The sequence below is a fragment of the Plasmodium yoelii genome (genome assembly GCF_900002385.2).
Source record: "Plasmodium yoelii strain 17X genome assembly, chromosome: 12".
NCBI lineage: Eukaryota > Apicomplexa > Aconoidasida > Haemosporida > Plasmodiidae > Plasmodium > Plasmodium yoelii.
Window position 1 is genome coordinate 650,646 of NC_036184.2, and position 18,842 is coordinate 669,487.

The 18,842-nt window shown below is 21.4% G+C and overlaps 4 protein-coding genes across 4 annotated transcripts; 2 read left to right on the plus strand and 2 right to left on the minus strand.

Moving 5' to 3' along the window:
* Positions 1-744: 744 nt before the first annotated feature.
* On the minus strand, positions 745-3,864 carry PY17X_1215500 (initiation factor 2 subunit; the record flags this gene model as incomplete). The annotated part of the gene is made up of 1 exon (XM_724664.1): positions 745-3,864. The coding sequence occupies one exon, from the start codon at positions 3,862-3,864 to the stop codon at positions 745-747; it is 3,120 nt and encodes a 1,039-aa protein (XP_729757.1).
* Positions 3,865-5,367: 1,503 nt separating this feature from the next.
* Positions 5,368-7,265, minus strand: PY17X_1215600 (GDP-L-fucose synthase, putative; the record flags this gene model as incomplete). Its single annotated transcript, XM_022956749.1, has 7 exons — positions 5,368-5,423; positions 5,578-5,644; positions 5,753-5,788; positions 5,885-5,949; positions 6,035-6,211; positions 6,350-6,632; positions 6,918-7,265. 7 exons carry the CDS (start codon positions 7,263-7,265, stop codon positions 5,368-5,370), a joined length of 1,032 nt encoding a protein of 343 aa, XP_022812605.1.
* Positions 7,266-8,556: 1,291 nt separating this feature from the next.
* PY17X_1215700 (merozoite surface protein MSA180, putative) lies at positions 8,557-12,498 on the plus strand (the record flags this gene model as incomplete). The annotated part of the gene is made up of 1 exon (XM_719992.2): positions 8,557-12,498. The coding sequence occupies one exon, from the start codon at positions 8,557-8,559 to the stop codon at positions 12,496-12,498; it is 3,942 nt and encodes a 1,313-aa protein (XP_725085.2).
* A 1,293-nt stretch (positions 12,499-13,791) lies between these two features.
* PY17X_1215800 (male gamete fusion factor HAP2, putative) lies at positions 13,792-16,489 on the plus strand (the record flags this gene model as incomplete). Its single annotated transcript, XM_719993.1, has 2 exons — positions 13,792-14,019; positions 14,231-16,489. 2 exons carry the CDS (start codon positions 13,792-13,794, stop codon positions 16,487-16,489), a joined length of 2,487 nt encoding a protein of 828 aa, XP_725086.1.
* Between the last annotated feature and the right edge of the window lie 2,353 nt (positions 16,490-18,842).

Genomic DNA, 18,842 nt, shown 5'->3' on the forward strand with positions numbered 1-18,842 from the left:
GTTTGAACAAAATTTTTAACTTTTATTATACACTAGTGAGTATATGTAATTTAGACCGTTTTAAGTGTTTTTTAACACCTTTATAGTTATATATATTTATTTGGATATGCTTACATGTATATTATTTTATTATTATTTTTTTTTAGTAGAACGAATCATAAAACTGCTTATGGGAACTCCATGGGTTACTATAATATTGAGTTTTATTTATCTTTTTTTTTTATTTATTTATATACATAATTAATTACTATTCTTGCATTTATAATTTTTTCTTTTTTATTATCCGTTTGTTTATGAAGCCATAATTTATTATTATTGATAATATTTTTGTTTTTAATAGTGTTTTTGTATAATGTTTTAAAATATAGCTTGTTATGCTATCGTTACATAACATGTTTCTGCTATAATGAATTTTTTCAGAAGAAAAAGCATTTTCCTTCTCTTTTTTTTTTCTTTTAAGTTTCGATTTTATATTTTAGACACAATAAAACTTTTGTTTTAATTTTTATTAAATAAAATAAAAATAAAATAGAAACAACCAAAACAAACATCATTAAAAATTATATTCGTTGGATACTAAAAAAAGAAACACGATCTAGGTACATGTGCATATATATTACTTATATACAAAAAAATAAATAAATATTATAAAATAAATAAATAAATGTTATAAAATGAATAGGTAAATATACGGATACACATTAATGGCTAAATAGACGAGTGATGATAAACAAAATGAAAATTTTAAATATTATTTTGAATAAAAACGTTCAAGGAGTTTTTATTTTCACTTGTATATACCCCCACTTCGGTAACAATGTAACTAATATAATTAAGTGGAGTGACATCGTTACATATATTAGCTACATAAAATGATTTATCGGTATTTGTTTTTATTTTATCAATATGTGATAAAACAGAACTAAATAGATTTGTTTCGTTATGTCTATCTCTGCATATATTTTTTATGTTTAAATTTCCAATAGAACTGCAAATGGAATCACAAACATTATTGCATGAAGTTTTTTCTTCTTCAATTTCATTTTGTTTTATTTTAGGGTTTGAATTATTCGATGAGATATCTAAATAATTTTTAAAGTTAATGAAATAACTATTTTTTTGTTCATAAAATGCTTTATCATTTTTTATATTATAAAATTGTTTATTCTTTTTATTCATATTTTTACAATCATTAGATACATTTGTAAAATTGTGTTTGTGATTAATACATATATTTATTGTTTCAACTTTTTTATTATCATTTGATTCATCTACTATTTTCATAATGCTTTTTGACGAAACAATTCTTTCATTACTTATATCTTTAACTGTGTTTCTGAAAACTGGAGTTTCTTTTTTTTTCAAACCAGACGCGCTCTGGCTTGTTTGATTTGTATTATTTTCTCCTATGCTAATTTCATCTTGATTCGTTTTATTAATGTTTATTTCTTCGTAACTGTTTTTCTTCATTATTAGTGTGTTCATTTTTTCGTCTTTAACAACTTTTATAAAAAGAGATGTTTTTTCTTCTTCATGCAAGGAAAAAATATTTTTTTTTAATATATTATTCGATGTTTGATCATTTTTATTTTCTATATATAGAGAAGATGATTGATTATCATTAAATTTTTGAATATTACTTTTGTCAAAACTATTGCTATCATGCTTGCATTTTATAGATGCATCATTATATTTTGGAGACTCATTTGGATCACATATATTATTGATATTGTGCTTTTTTTCATTTTCTTTTCTTCTTTTTTTATAAAATTTATTGGGATTTCCTGAAGAATAAATAATAGTTGGTTTTGGACATTTCATGTTTTGATTCAAGGAATTTGTGCTTCCTATGTAACTTTCATTATTTATATTGCTAAACAAAATTTGATTCGATTTTATATCTGGATATGATTCTATAAAATTATTCAGTTTTTTATTAAATTCTAAACCTGAATCTACTGCAATTTTATCATTTTTTCTTATAGATGGAATATTATTATGATGATGTTTTGAATTATGATAATGATGCAAATATATATAATCATAGACATCTATATTATTATTTATATTATTCATACTAAAACTATCTATAATTATTTTATTACTTATTTTATATGTTTCACAAACTATATATACAGGAACATTATTTACCTTTGAAATCATACAAATCATACTTGTTCCTGCATAACCATATATATTATTATGCATAATAGAATCAATACCTAATAAAACTTTAGTACACTTTTTAATATTATAAGATAAGCTACTAAGTAATGTATATGTAACAGGTATACCCAATTTTATATATAATTTTATATTGTGTGAATTTTTATATGGTTCTGAATCTACTAGGAAAATTTCGAACGTTTTTCCTTTTTTTTTTGCATTTATCATAGATATATATATATCATAATCAAAAGTATATATTAATAAAATATCCTTATCTTCAATTATATATTCTGATACATAATTTGATATATTTATAGATGGAATAATTATCTTAGTTCTTATATAATTATTAATATTATTAATAATTATTTCTTTTATTTCGTCTAAAACATGTTTACCTATACTTTCTGTTACCATATTTTTAAACCATCTAATTACTTCTCCCATACTTATGCTATGCTTTTTACACATTATAATATAATTTATTTCTTTATCAATCACAATTTTCATATGCCTATTAATTGGCTCATAAGGGGGTAATGTATAATCTTTTATAAAAGATTTTAATGCCATTAACAGATCAACATTCCTATGGTTATGTGTTGTATTCATATATTTATTGAAATATATTCCTGTTCTTAATATATTTGTGTGTATTTCGTTTTGATTAAGATCTAACAATATTTTATCATATATATTTGTCTTATCAAATAAATCAAAATTATATAAATCTAAGTAATTTATTTTATTATCATGCGATAAAAAATTATATTGCTGAGTATTAGACAAATTTATTTTTCCATTTAAGATATTAGGAAATGGGCATGTACTAAATAAATTTGTTTTATTAGAAGAATTGTTTTGTTTGTTATTATTTAAACTTAATTTTGTTTTATTGTTTATAGTGCTTGTTTTTAAAGGGTCATATGTTATTGTGTTTTTATTTTCTTCATAATTTTCTCCTTTTTCATTCTTATCATGTTTAATTTCTTCCCTTTTTATTTTATTTTTTTTTATTTTATTATCATCATCATCATCTCTTTCATCTTCATTTTCTTCTTGGGCATTTTGCACCGACACACTCTTTCCTTGCTTCTTTTCCTCGCTATCAATTTTAGAACATTCTTTATCTGTGCATGTATTGGAATAAGTTTTCCCCATACAATTATTTGAAATAGTTTCATTGTTTTTATTAATACTTTCGAATTTGTTGTTACTAGTGTTTGAACTTGAAATACCACTTATGTCATTTTTTTTGTCTTCTTTTGTTACCCCACTTATATCTACCTTCCTCCTATTATGGTATAAATTATATTTCAAGGATGTACTTGGATCATCATCAATATCATCGCTTTTATCATTATCTTCACTTTCTTGTTTCAATTTTAATACCCTATTATAATATATTGGCTTACATATTAAGCATCGATGCTTTGTAAAATAGGGACATTTATATATATTATTAATAATACATAGAATGGAATAAAATACTGTACTTTTTTCATTACAGGGCTTTACAAAACCTTTAAATAATGTGTGTAGAAGAGTTTTTTTACTCGTGTTTTTATTTAATATTGACACTTTAACATATTTTTCGCTTTTGGAAAAATTCTTTTTAAATTTTTCTTTATTTATTGTTCCACTCACTTTTTTTTTTTTTCTTTTAGAAAAAGTTAAATAAAATTTATCATCCATTTTCTTCCATAGAAAATGAATAATAAAAAAAAATATATTTTTTTTGAAAATGTTAAATAATATGGGAATACTACAAAATGAATAAATGAAGGTAAAGTATATTATGTATATATCCAAATATACATATAAAATCTATATTGGTTAATCATATATATAAGAAACCAATTCCATAAATAAAAAAATTGATATTTATATATATGTATTCGTGATAGTTCAAAAGCAATAACCACATATAGTAGTATATACAATTTTCTAATATTATATTTGTATAATAATATAAGCGCATATTTAATTGTATGTATATATAAAATACATAATGAATATTATATTGTATATATATATTATATATATATGCATATATTCTTGTTCATGTGTGGTTTCTATGAAAAATATGCATATATAGCTTGACCATCTCTTGTAATATTTCTGTACGCATCATAAATATATGAACACGGTTATTATTATATTAATACTAGATATTGCTAACTATATCTTAAGAATAACATATATTTTTTTTAACATTGTACTTAATTCCACTGTTGAAAATTTTGGTTTTATGTAAAATTAAAAAATACACCATTTAAAAGATATTTCATTATATGAAAATGTAAATAAAAAAAAATAAATAATATATGTATATAATAAAGTATATATATTAAAAATTAGAAAGGAATGATATTCATATTAAGATATTGTATTAATTCATGTAAAAGTTGTATTTAAATATACATATATAATATATAACAAAATAAATATACACAGGTAAATTTTCTCCAAAATTAATATAACATTATTTAAAATCTTTACATGTTTTGTGGCATTTCGCACACAGTTTTTCTATAAATTGGTAGTTTAATTGTTTGGTAATCATAATAATAATAACCTGGCTAATTTTAATGTTATTATGTATATTTGTTTAATGTGAATAATATAGTATGGTATTTTCAATATATAAGGGAAAGTGTATATATATTGTAACATTCCCTACACAAAGAAATATTTATCGTTTTTTTATTATACTATTATTAGCATATTATCAAAAGTATAAAATACACAAAATAAACTTCTGCATTGTGACATATTTTTAATATAATTTATCAAAATTTAAAAGAGATTATTAGAGGAAGTACAACTTAAATAAATTCTACATTTCACCTTTTAATAATTGATATATATAGTATAATACTTATAATTATATACGTATATTAAATGCTATGTCGTAAATTTTTTTTGGTGTGTTTATGAATATTTTCAAAATAAAAGTTATTTATGAAAAAAAGCATATATAATATTTCAATATATTACAAATATTGTAAATAAACTAAACCATAATTGTGTGATATGTTGGCAATTATATGTCTACATAATTTATTAAACTATTTCACATTAATTTTACTTTTTATAATATAATTTTTTTATAGATAATATGAGGTAAAACTAATAAAATTTAAATATAAAAATTAAATATAGAAATTAAATATAAAAATTAAATAACAAAATATATCATTTTCTTATGCTTTTATATTCGGAAATGAACCAGTCAATAGTTTCTTTTAAACCTGTAATGTCACATTAAATAATGTATTTTAAAAATGTATAAGCATAGACATGTATAGTCAATATATAGTATAATATGCTTCATTTAAGTTATATAAATAAACTTTAAATCTGAATTTTATAGTTTTATTCTATTCGTAATTTTTTCCATCTAACCTTTATCTATATCAGTAAATGAAAAAGAGCTATTTATTATAGACATTAGTTTATCGTTGGACGCCGTCTGAAAAAAAATATACATGTATTTTATTTGTGTCCATTTGCTTTTATTTTGTATTATATTTTTGTTATTATTATTATTTTAATCCTTATAATAGTATTAAATTGGAACCTTCTTGTGAATTCCATTGTCTTGCGTGTCATCAAACTGGGAAAAAAATTAATTTATATATTTTTCACACGTCACTTATTTGTTATTATGAATAATAGTAAAGGGAATTGCTTTTTTTTTCTATATATTTACCAATATTTCGTTATTAAATTTCATATAATGCTTTATTTTGTTCGCCAGTTCTTTGATACTTAATTCTGGCAATGGTGAAAAAATATGATTAATTAAATATTATTTGAAAAACAATAACAATGAAAATTAACAGATATATATTGTGATTACCATTTGAAGGTAAATTCGTGGAGAAAATAACATTAAAAATGTTATTCTTAATAATGGTTAAATTTTGTGAATAATAAGTATTGAGAATATAGTACAAAATATTACTTATATCTCTATTGTAAATAAATTGACGAATAGCTGAGCCATTTCCCATGAGTTTAACATCTGTGTTATTAACTAAAAAAATATTAACATTTTGAATTATAATATAATTAAACTATCAATAAGCGATTTCTACCTAAACATTCACAATTAATATATTTTATGTAGTAGCGTGTATATTATATCATAAAAAAGCTATTTGCTTTCAATTACCTTTTGCTAAATATATCTTATGAATAATAGAAGGTATTACATGACCATTTTCTAAGTTAAAGTTATCATATTTACCATAAATATTTGTAGGTATTATACACATCCACTGATAATTATATTTTTCCCTATAACATCGAACCAATATTTCTAAGACTCTTTTCGATGTACTATAACCTTCATTACTTAAATGACACCTTCCATCATGAACATTTTCTTCAATTAATGGTAAATCGCATTTTTCAGGGAAAATACACGTGGATAGTGCAAATATACCTCTAGTTATCTATAAAGACGCCAAAAGGAGCATATACATATATATATTATATATATATTATATGTGTATGTATATATATATATATGTATGTTTTAAACCAAAGGGTGGCATTTATGTATTGTGTATAAGTTATCATTTTAATATTTTTTATTCAATTATTATTAAAGTATGTCTTTCCATAGTCTTTTCTTTTTTCGTTTTACACATTTTTTTGTAATTATTTTTATAATAAATATAATTAACATATTCGTATTATTGCTACTTTTTTTTTTACGAATTTATTCGAATTATTACCGAATATTTGTGACAAATTTTGACTATATTTAAATTAATATCTAAATTGTTTAACAAAAATTGTAAATTGTTATTTTTATTCGCGTACAAACCTCCCACATGGGCTGCAAAATGTATTATATCAGTAAACTTATTTTTTTCAAAAAAATTTTTAGTATCATCATAATTTTTTAAATTACACATTTTAGAACTTAAAAAAACATATTTTTTAATTACATTTTTATCATTAGAATTTACAATGATTTCATTTTCACTTTCAATGAAATTTGGATTTTCATTTTTTACCACTTCCCGAAAACTATTTCCCAATAAACCAGTACCACCAGTAATTATGCATACTCTTGACATATTTTAAAATAAGTAAAAAGAAATATAAAATAAAAATAAAATTAAATTAAAACCGAAATATAAAGATATTTGGAATTATATTACTCTAAAATAAACATAAGATAAAAATTAATATACGATAAAAATTAACATGGGATAATAATTAACATAGGATAATAATTAACATAGGATAATAATTAACATAGGATAATAATTAAAATAAATAAAAATTAACATGGGATAATAATTAACATAGGATAATAATTAACATAGGATAATAATTAAAATAAATAAAAATTAACATGGGATAATAATTAACATAGGATAATAATTAACATAGGATAATAATTAAAATAAATAAAAATTAACATTTGCATATAAATATTCTTATAAAATAAAAATTTTCAGAGCACACTAAATATTATAATGATCACGGTTATGTAATTGGACGAATTACACAAATAATATTTTGTAAAAATGGTGTAACATTATTTTCATAATATATTGTCTATATTTATATTTTTTCTAAAGTGTAAATTAAATTTTTTTTTCGTGGCAATTTTTTTAATTTAATTATTTTTTTTATTTTAAAGGATGTTACGCTTTTATTTTTTGCATGAGCGCACATGCTTTATTAATATATACACACTTTTTTTTGTGACGTTATAGAATTTGCCAAGGAAATATTGGATAATTTTTTTTAACTGTTTACTATTTTCCAAACAATTAACAGCATTATGCAATTTTTACTTTATATAGATTCTTTACATTGAGAAGTTGTATATTTTTTTTATCATAAACGTAATATTTTAAATACAATTTATATATTTATTATTTTATTTATTATTTTATTTATTTTTAATTCATTTTTGATTTATTATTTGATTTATTATTTGATTTATTATTTGATTTATTATTTGATTTATTATTTGATTTATTTTTGATTTATTTTTGATTTATTTTTGATTTATTTGTGACTTATTTTTGATTTATTTGTGACTTATTTATAATATTATTTTTTTAAAATGCTCACATGAAACGAATATATTAATTATTCCATTCTTCATTATTAAAAATCCATTAATTGGATATTTTTCTGAGTCTAAGTAATAAATATGTTTATATGTACACACATAACGAAACTAAAATTTTAAATAAACCAGACACAGAAAAAAAAAAAAATATATATTTTTTAAATTAAATAACAATACCAATAAAAAGATGAACGAATTATAAACAAATTAAATAATCGATTGTTATATTTATTCATTCATATATCGATGTTTTACCTAATTAAACTTTTTAATTAACAATGTTGAAAATATTTTATTTTTTTTCTGTTATATTTTATTTTTTATTAATTTCTAGATACAATGCAGACCACAACGATCAAAATTATACTAAAAAAGCTATCTTATTAGCTTTATTAAAAAATAAATTCATTGATAAAAAGGAATATACAAAATATGATGATATAAATAATGCACTTCAATATGTAAAAAATTCAAAATTGAATATAAACAATATTAATAAATTCGAAAACTTTTTATCCTATTTATTAAAATATCACAATATAAATATTGCATTTAATGATATAGACACTAAAATATTGTATATGTCTGGTATATTCGAGGGTATTTATGTTGATTTGGATATACTGGACAAAGATTATGTAGACACATATTTTAATAATATTCATGAGCAATCTTCTAATATAATTAAATTAATTTTACGTAGTAAAGTAGTGACTCCAGAATATATAAATATCCCATCTGAAGAAGAAAATTTTGAAAAATTTAATAACAATTCGTTTTATGAGAAATATGAGGAGGCTCATGAAAGTTTAGAAGAAAACAATAATGATGAGCATGAAACTAACGAGAACAATATCGAAAATGAAATATTTAATAACAATGAAGAATACAAAATACACAATTTAAGTGAAGAAATAAATAAAATGAATGATAATATCTACAATTTTATTGAAAACATCAATGATGAAAATAAAATGACAAATATGGAAAATTATATTAAAGACTATCCTATGTTGGATGATGTTAAAACAAAATATACAAATGATAATATCATAATAAATATTTATAACACATATTTTGGATATTTTGACCCCAATGCAATGGAAAATCCACGAAAACTTCCAAATGAACATCCATATATTTCTAATTTAAATCTGCAAATCGGTAATAATATACTTAAAGATACAAATGGAGTGAATTCCAAATTTGACGAGAAAAATAAATATATTGCATATAGTGAAAATAAAGAAGAAATTCAAAGCATTGATAACGAAAACTCCAAAGATTACAGTGATGACAATGTGGAAAATGAAGTATTAAATAATGAAAATGATTATGAAAAAAATATAAATAATAATATTGAGGATTATAATAATGATTTGTATGTAAAAGGTGAAGATGACTATTTAACTTTTCAATACACATATGAAAATCCATATTACACATTTGGTTTACGTAATAGCTTACCGAATAAAAATAAAGAAAATGACAGTAATCATGATATAAATATTACTAATAACAACGAAAATATGAATGAACAAAATAATAAGATAGATACAAATGATTCAAAACATGATTCTAATGATTTATCCAATAATTTAACATCAAAAAATAAAGAAAAAATGGAATTATTAGGTGATAGTGAAAATAAAAGTAGTATAATCCCACATGTTTTCCCAGATCCTAATAACAATAGGCCTGTATATAAAAGAAAAGAATTAAAATCAGACAAAATGAAAACAAAAGCGGATTTTATAGATAATGAGATTTCGAAGAAAATCAAGAATAGTATGTATGTTAAGATTGGACAGAATGGTACAAACAATTTTTTAAGTTTTTTTGAATTTAGAGATTTATCATCAAAAACAAATTTTAACAATTTATTATTATTTATCGAATATTTAAAAATATTCAATATAACTGAAGCTATTATATTTATAGAAAAACTTAATCAATTAATTTGTATATCCTATTGTATGGAGATAACTGATACATTAGAGTTATCAAATAATGACATGATATTATATGACGGTATGTCTATATTATTTACCAAAAAAAATGTAGATGTAAAAATAAACAACAAAACATATCATATTAATTTACCGACTTTTAAAACTATATTAAATTTATTAAATATAAATAAAAAAACTATACCTTTAGTATGTCCATGTAAATCTTATACTAATTTGATACTTAGTTATTTTAAAAAATATGGACCAAATGCAAAGTGTTCTTTTTATCATTATAATAAACCATCATATTTAGAAGAATATTCTACATCTAGAGTTTTAGGCCAATTAGCTTCGATGCAAGAAAAATTACCTTTTATTAAAAGAAATGGAAGAACAGAATCAAAATTAAAAGTTGATATTAATGAAGAACCAGATATTTATAGCAATATTTTTTATCATAATTTTAGACATTCTATATCTACTAGAAAAAAAAAATTAGACATATCTAATAAAATAGATCATTCCGATAATGACATAACTTATACAGATGACAATTATGTTAATATTTATTATAATTCTAGTTTAATAAATATTAATGATAGAACAAATATAAGTGATATTTTTATTGATGAAATTAAATCAAAGGTATCTCGTATAAATTCTTATAAAATAGGTAAACAAATTTTCACCACATATGGTAACTTTGGAAAAGATGATCATGATTTGGAATTAAAAGACACTGTGTATGACCCCAATCATTCACGTTCAAAAAAACTTAATAATTATGTTAATAATAAAAATGAAAAAACTAAGAATGATCCAAACCAAAATAAAAAAGAAGAATTCCAATTAAAGACAAATAATGGAGATAAAAATAAAGATGATAATGTTAGTAATATTGAATTTTCATCCATAAAAGATAATATCAATAAAACTGAACTTAAAAATTCTATAAAAAATAAAAAAAATGTTTCAAATAAAAAAGAAAATTATAATAATTTGATAAAGTCTAATATTTATGATAATGATAATGTTTCACCAAATGGTGATTTAAATAACAAATCTTCATATTTGACTAATGGAGATGGTGGAGATGATGAAGATGATGACGATGATGACAAAAATAACGCCATGAAAGAATTATTAAAGTTAAAAAATTCTACGAAAGTTAAAAATAATGTGAAAAATATACATGGTGAGAAGATAACTGAAACAAATGTAAATAAAATAATAAATGCCAAACATTTGATACAATTTTTTAAAGGCACAGAAATATGGAAACCAATTGCTTATTGTCAACATATAGCATATATAAATAAGTCTCTTGATGATATAAGATACAACGAAAATATTATGTTCACAGAAATTTTTGAACAAAATCAGGTGATTCTTTACTTTTCCAATAATGTTCAAAATAAAATTAAAATAAGTATAGATTATTTTCTATTTTTATTAGAAAAAGTATCATTAGTAAATTATGTTGAAAACTTATGTAATAACTTTGATTTAGGTGTAATTTCAAAAAGGAAAATGAATAGTTCAAATATAAATAACATTTCATCTATACATTTATTTTTAGAAAAAAATATAATAAATTTTAGTGAACAATTTGCAAAAAAAAATAAATATGCAAATGAATTATATAGTTTATCTACATCAAACCTTTTTTCATCTAAAAGAGACATAGTTTTAATGAAAAAATCATATAACAATATCATTTTTGATGAAAAGGATATCTTTGATATATTCAGTTTATATTTGGATGAATTCATAACAGAAAAAATGATTGAAGAAACATTTTTAATTCCTTTTGCTTTTATATTTCATAAAGAGAATATATCTACACATGGAAAACCAACATTAAATGTATATAGCAATGAACATATAAGAAGAGACAATAGAGGTGCAATAAATAAATTTATGTTTTATGGTTACAAATATATTATAAATAATATACCCAATTTTTATGCCGATATAATTCCAAACGTCCCTATAAAAAAAAATAAGTTGAAAGAATACACGCTAGTTATATATAGTGATAACCCATCTATGACAAATATAATTATTAAAACAACAATTAATGTTATCAATATAGCCTTTTTGTTAAGCATATTGGAAGTAGTGTTAGATACAAGGGCAGAACAACAATTCTTTTCACATGAAAATAAATTCTTTCCATTAAATTCATTTATTATTTTAAATGAAGGTATTAATCATTTGTTCTTTAATTATATGCCTAATGAAAATGGATCAGAATACCAGTTATAATATACACCCCTCCTCAATTTGGTCCAACACAATGTAATACGAATTTTATAAAATTATATAAATTCCACATAAATTATAAAATAATTTTTTATGTATTCCAAACAATAATAGAAGGACAAATATTTATGAATATTTTTTGAGAAGGCTCTCACTAGGCATCATTGAAAGTGCTATGTTTTTTATTTTTGTTTTGTCTTTCATTTTAAATTGTCATACTATATTCCATTTATATTATAAGATTAGGATACATAAATGGTAATATAATAATAAATATAAGTTATAGATACCTTTTTATTTACAAAATTTGTGTTCAAACTTTTTTTTCGTAGAATTTTTAATAAGCCTTTGTTTTTAACATTATCTTTTTAATTTCTTTGAAATTATTTAATTTTTTTTTGTATAATATTTGACTTATTATTTATTAACTTTAATAAATATTTTTAATTTTAAATAGTTCATCTAAGCAACAACAATTTTGTAAAATTATATCGTACTGATACATGTGTATATATGTACGTTATTATTATTCGGACATATAAATGGTTATAAATTATAATATAACTTTTATGGAAATAATAAAATATATTATTATTGATTCATATTGTATTCTATAAAAATATAAATTTATATCCTTATGGATTACTAAAATAAAAATGCAGAAAAAATTATTTCAAGACAAAACACCTTTTATGATCATGTTGGAGAATAAATGGACTAATGATTTAGTTTCTAATAAATTAATTATTTATTTATATTTTGTATACATTAATTATATTTTTTTATGTAAAAAACGAAAAAGAGGGAAGACAAGATTCGTAAGTTCGTATATTTTTAGATACCTGAAAATAATTTTTTACAAATATATTTCTCCCTTTATATAAAGACAAAAACGGGGTGGAGATATATTAAAATTGAAGAAAATATAAAGAATGGGAAAAATAATAAGAGAATAAATAATAAAAATAGAAAAATAAATAAAATAGAAAAATAAATAAGAATAGAAAAATAAATAAGAATAGAAAAATAAATAAGAATAGACAAATATCTTTAATAATAATAAAAAAACTGAAATATATGTTGATGTTCAAATACTCGAAATTATTATTTTGTTCGCGCTTGTTTATACTCAAACGCATTGAAACGTCAATATAATATTTGAATGTGGTAAAAAAATATACAAATAAAAGTATATGGAAAGAAGGAATGTATAAGATTCACAAATGCAAAAAGGATTTTAGCTTTTTTTATTATTCTCTTTTTATAATCCATTCTTTAATATTTCATTTAGAAAAAATGAAAAATAAATTGATAAATTTAAGGTCGAAGCACATATATAAATTGATTATTTTTTTTTTTTTTTGTATTATTTTAAAATATTATAAATGGTGTGACTCTAAAAATAAAGTTTTTTTCATTCAATTAGTGTATTCTTTTGCAAAAAAAAGTGTCTGTACTTCATCATCGGATGATTCAACATGTCACACAGTAACTTTTGGTGAATTGGACGTTTCTAATAATTCGGTGTGTATTTAAAATATTCTCGATTATCATTTTCCATGTGTATGAATATATGCATGATATAATATTTGATTAATTTTTAGTTTAATTGTAATGGTTATAAAACCATATTATAACACACATTTTATGTGTATAAGCATTCATGCAGTTTATTTTTATTTCTAACTTGAATATGTGGACATATCCAATTTTTTTTTTTTTCTTTTTGTTTCAGGTAGTGAGATTAAAAGTGATGAGAAAAGGAGGAAAAGGATATTTCCTGACAATTCGAAGAGATTACGTAACTGTCTCATATTATTTGAAGTATGTAAAGGATATTCCTCTAGAATTTAGAGAAGTTATAGATATATTTAATAACCATAAATTTGAGCAATACACACAAGAACAAATAAATAAATATACATATACATGTAATGTACGTAAAATTGAAGATATAGATAAATATGATGAAAAAAACCCAACTAAATTTCATGAATATACACGAGGAGAAGCATGTAGATGTCAATCATATAATTATTTTAAAGATGATGAATTTATAAAAAGAGCGAAATTGAAATGTATTTATTATAATATGCTATTTACTGAATCAGCGACAGTATATAGTAGACATTGTCCTTTTGTGGATTTAATGCATTTTGCAGTTTATGATATAGAATATCCACCAATATTTAATACAATTGTTAATATAACAATAGAAGAATATTATTACAATGATGTATCATCTGTTTTAAACAATAAATCTGATTTAGTTACAAAAGAAAAAAAATATCAATTAAATGATACTATAACAGAAATAAGAGATGATTATTTTGATTTATGGTTATTTTTAAAAGGTGAAACACATGGAAAAAGAACCCTTATTAATTTATCAAATGATTATATTGTTATTCCATCATCACCTATTAATAACAAAGATGTTATAGCTAGTGATATAACACGAAATTGTGGACTATCACAAAATTCACCATTATTAAAAGGTTGTAATTATTCAAATGTATGTAATACTATGCATCCATGTTTACGAAAAGCTATGATGTTACCAAAATATATGTTTGATTTAAGTGGTAAAACATGTGGTAAATTAGGTGTATCTTTAAATACTTGGAGGAAATCAGAAGGTAATTTTTGTGGATCGGAAGCTGGATATTGTATATCAAATAATCTCAAAAAATATTATGATGCCCATAATTCTGCATCTACAAAAGATGGTGTTTCTCTTTCAAAGTATAAAGTAAAAAATGTATACAATTCAGAACCACAAACTAAAATATATGAATCCTATAAGGTGCCTGATTACTTAAAAGATAAAATTAAGAGTAATAATCATGCGCAAATAGATGAAACTGATTTAGATAATAAAATTTTTTATAAACCAAATGTAGCTGCACATAGTCAATTTATTGATTATAAATATAATGGAAATCATAGTGTAGAAATAAAATTCGAAACAGATGCTTTAGAAGTATATGAAATAAGACCAATTTCCAATGCAACAATTACTCATGTTACTACACCAAATGATTGTGCATCTACTAATTCTAATTCAAATGAATGTGTCCTTATTATTCATGTATGGAATAATAGTAAATTTGTAGGCTCAAATTTCTCTTGCTCAATCACATGTACAAATAAAGAAACTGGCCAATTGGCTAGTCACATTAACCCTATCGCACCTGTGCGTGCATTTATTGGACCAAATAAAAATTATGCTTTTTATTTTATAATAAAATTTCTAATCAATAAAGAAATTACAACATTGTGCAAAGCTATTGTAAAAGATTCTAATGGGAAAGAATGCTCTATAGAAGAATTCGAATTACAATCAAAAGAAAGTGTACATATAGTTGAGTCAGAGATAGATGAAGGATTACCGCAAGTAGTAGTAGAACATCATCCACAATCACCTGATATTAAAAATCCTGATGAATATGTATGTAAATGTACTATTAATTTATTATGTTATGTAATTAATTTTAAAACATGTTCTAACTATTATATAAATGCAGCTAAAACGCTAATTGGGAAATTTGCTATTATAGCTATATTAATTATATTAGCACCTGCCTTAATACCTCTTCTACCATTTTTTTTAAATTTCTTTTTTATTTTTATATCTACTATACTTAAGTTATATCAATCTATTATAAATACAATAGGACAAATCAAAATACGAAATAATGATAAGCCTATTATTTATAAAAAAAAAATTAATGACATGAAAACCAACTACCTATCTGCTTCTTCCTATTCGTCACTATCTGATTCAAGCAGTATATACTCCACTGATTCAATATCTTCGATGAGAAAAAATAAAAAAAAATTCAATAAAGGTAATATGTCAAGCAATATAAAACAGAAAAAGGGGGAAAAAAAGGTTAAACAAAAAGAGCCAACTAGAAATTCAAATCACATTTCCCATGAATATCCAGATACGTCCCCATCAGGCAAAAGTAAAATATATCCATTGCGATAAAATTACATGGAATAATATTTGCAAGTTTGTAAATAAAATTTTATCATTAAGGGAAAGAAATATAAAATAAAGAGAGAAAAAAATTATAAAAAATATTACATAAGAAAAATCGTCCTCTTCATCTTTTTCAATTTTTAAAATAGTTTAATATGCATCACCTTTTGTATTACTACTTTTTTTTATGTTTAAATCGTTTCATTTTTTTAATTTGTCATATTTTATTTTATATCGTTTTTTATATTTGTCCTATTTTATCATAATTTTTATTGTTTATAAAGCACACATGCTATATACATGCATATATTTTTTTCGATGGATTTTTAACTATTGGATGGAGGGCACACAACATAGATATGCTTTATCTTTATGTTTTTTAAAAATTTGTTTACACATACGAAAAAAAACTTATTCAATAAGATAGTGTTAAAGCTAAAACTATACACTATAAATAATCAACATAAATATGTATGCATACAAAATTGCACACCTATATTATATAGGTCCTCTAAAAACCAAATTGTCAATAGCTTCGTTTTTTATATTTTTTTACATTTTCCATGTGCCGTTTTTTTACACGTTTATTTTAATTAATTATATGTAAAATTTATTCCTTTAATATGCATGCACATATCTCTCTATATATTTATATTTAGCCATTATGTATAAAAAGATAAATCGTTTTTACATTTTGTAAACCTTTTTTACCAATTATCCATTAATATATAACTAAAATATTTCTTATTTACATGCCCGTTATTGAGTTAAATAAAATTTATGAAGTCGTTTTTTTTTTTTTTTTTTTTTTTTGAGTTGAAATTATATGAAATAGCAGATGAGTTCACATTTTAAGTAAAACATAAAAAGTGTAATTTTACGTTTCTTTTTTCGTATTTTTTTTTATGTTTTTTCTTGTTTGTGATTTAATGTATCTAAGCAGTTTTCATTGTTTTTATAGGAGCTTATCAACATGTATATTGTGGATAATATCATACTATAAAAGGCTATGTACAATTTCCAACATCTTTTTATATTATTTGTGAGACTCTTTATTATGTTATTTTTTTATTCTACAATCATTTTTTTGTACTACTTTTTTAATAAATTAAATGAAAATATATAATATAAATGTGCATAAGTGTATATTATAAATATATACATATTTATATTTACATTTTTAATGCAGAATTATATATTGTGAATATTTTGTATGGATTTTTATACACCTCTTTTTTTTTCATTCATCCATTCATTCATACATTATAACGTATTATTATTCTACTCTTCATGTTCTTTTATTTATAGCTGATTTAAAAAGGAAATACTTCCAATAATAGTATATACGTTATATTACATATTTTATATTGTTTAACCGTGTTTTTATTTATGCTTTATACATATGTGAATATATATATATAATTATTTATTACAAACAAATACATGCTTACATGCATATATGCAATATGTAAAGCTATAAAAAATTGAATAAATGATATATAATAAAAAGGAATGGAAATATTATGATTAGACAGATAAATATAATTTCTTTAATTCATTATGTATTTTATGCATTTATTTTTTTACTTAATATATAAAAAAAATTCTATGTTATTTTAGTAAATGTTATTAAAAAGAATTATAACAAGCATAAAATAAAAAAAATAAAATATAATAAATAATTGAAAAAAAAAATAATAAAAACAATTGTTATCAAAATAACGTATAACAAATGTATAATATATTTATAAATGAATTAAAGAAAATAATAAAAGGACACAAATAAATGGGGTATATAATGACAAATTATTTTAAGACGATTTATGTTAAAAAATTTGCAGCTTAAGATACATACATATTATATGAAAGAAATATTATTTGGATGCCTTGCACATATCTACATTATATTATATTTCTATACAGTTTTAATTGTGAAATGCTTGTATTTGAAGTACAATCTTCATAAGATATATCAGTATATACACATTTTGTATTATTTCATTTATTCAAATATTTATTGTTTATATAATTTTTTATTATGTTCACATATTTTTCTACATTTCATTGATTTCAATCAACGATTTATTTTTACCATTTTCATGATTGTAATCCGGCTTATTTCTTCATTTTGATTTTCATTACTTATTATTCTTCATTTTTTATTATTTTTACCTACCTATTTTTATACTATTTATTTATCTTTTTCCCGTCAAGATTTTCTCTTTACAATAATTCCTTCCCTATTGTACCTCAGGACTGAAAATGACTAAATGTTTTAAAGCATTATGTGTAAAAAATAAAATTACATTATATAGTCATTTTTCAATTATTCTCAAAACACAAGAAGAGCTTGCTTCAT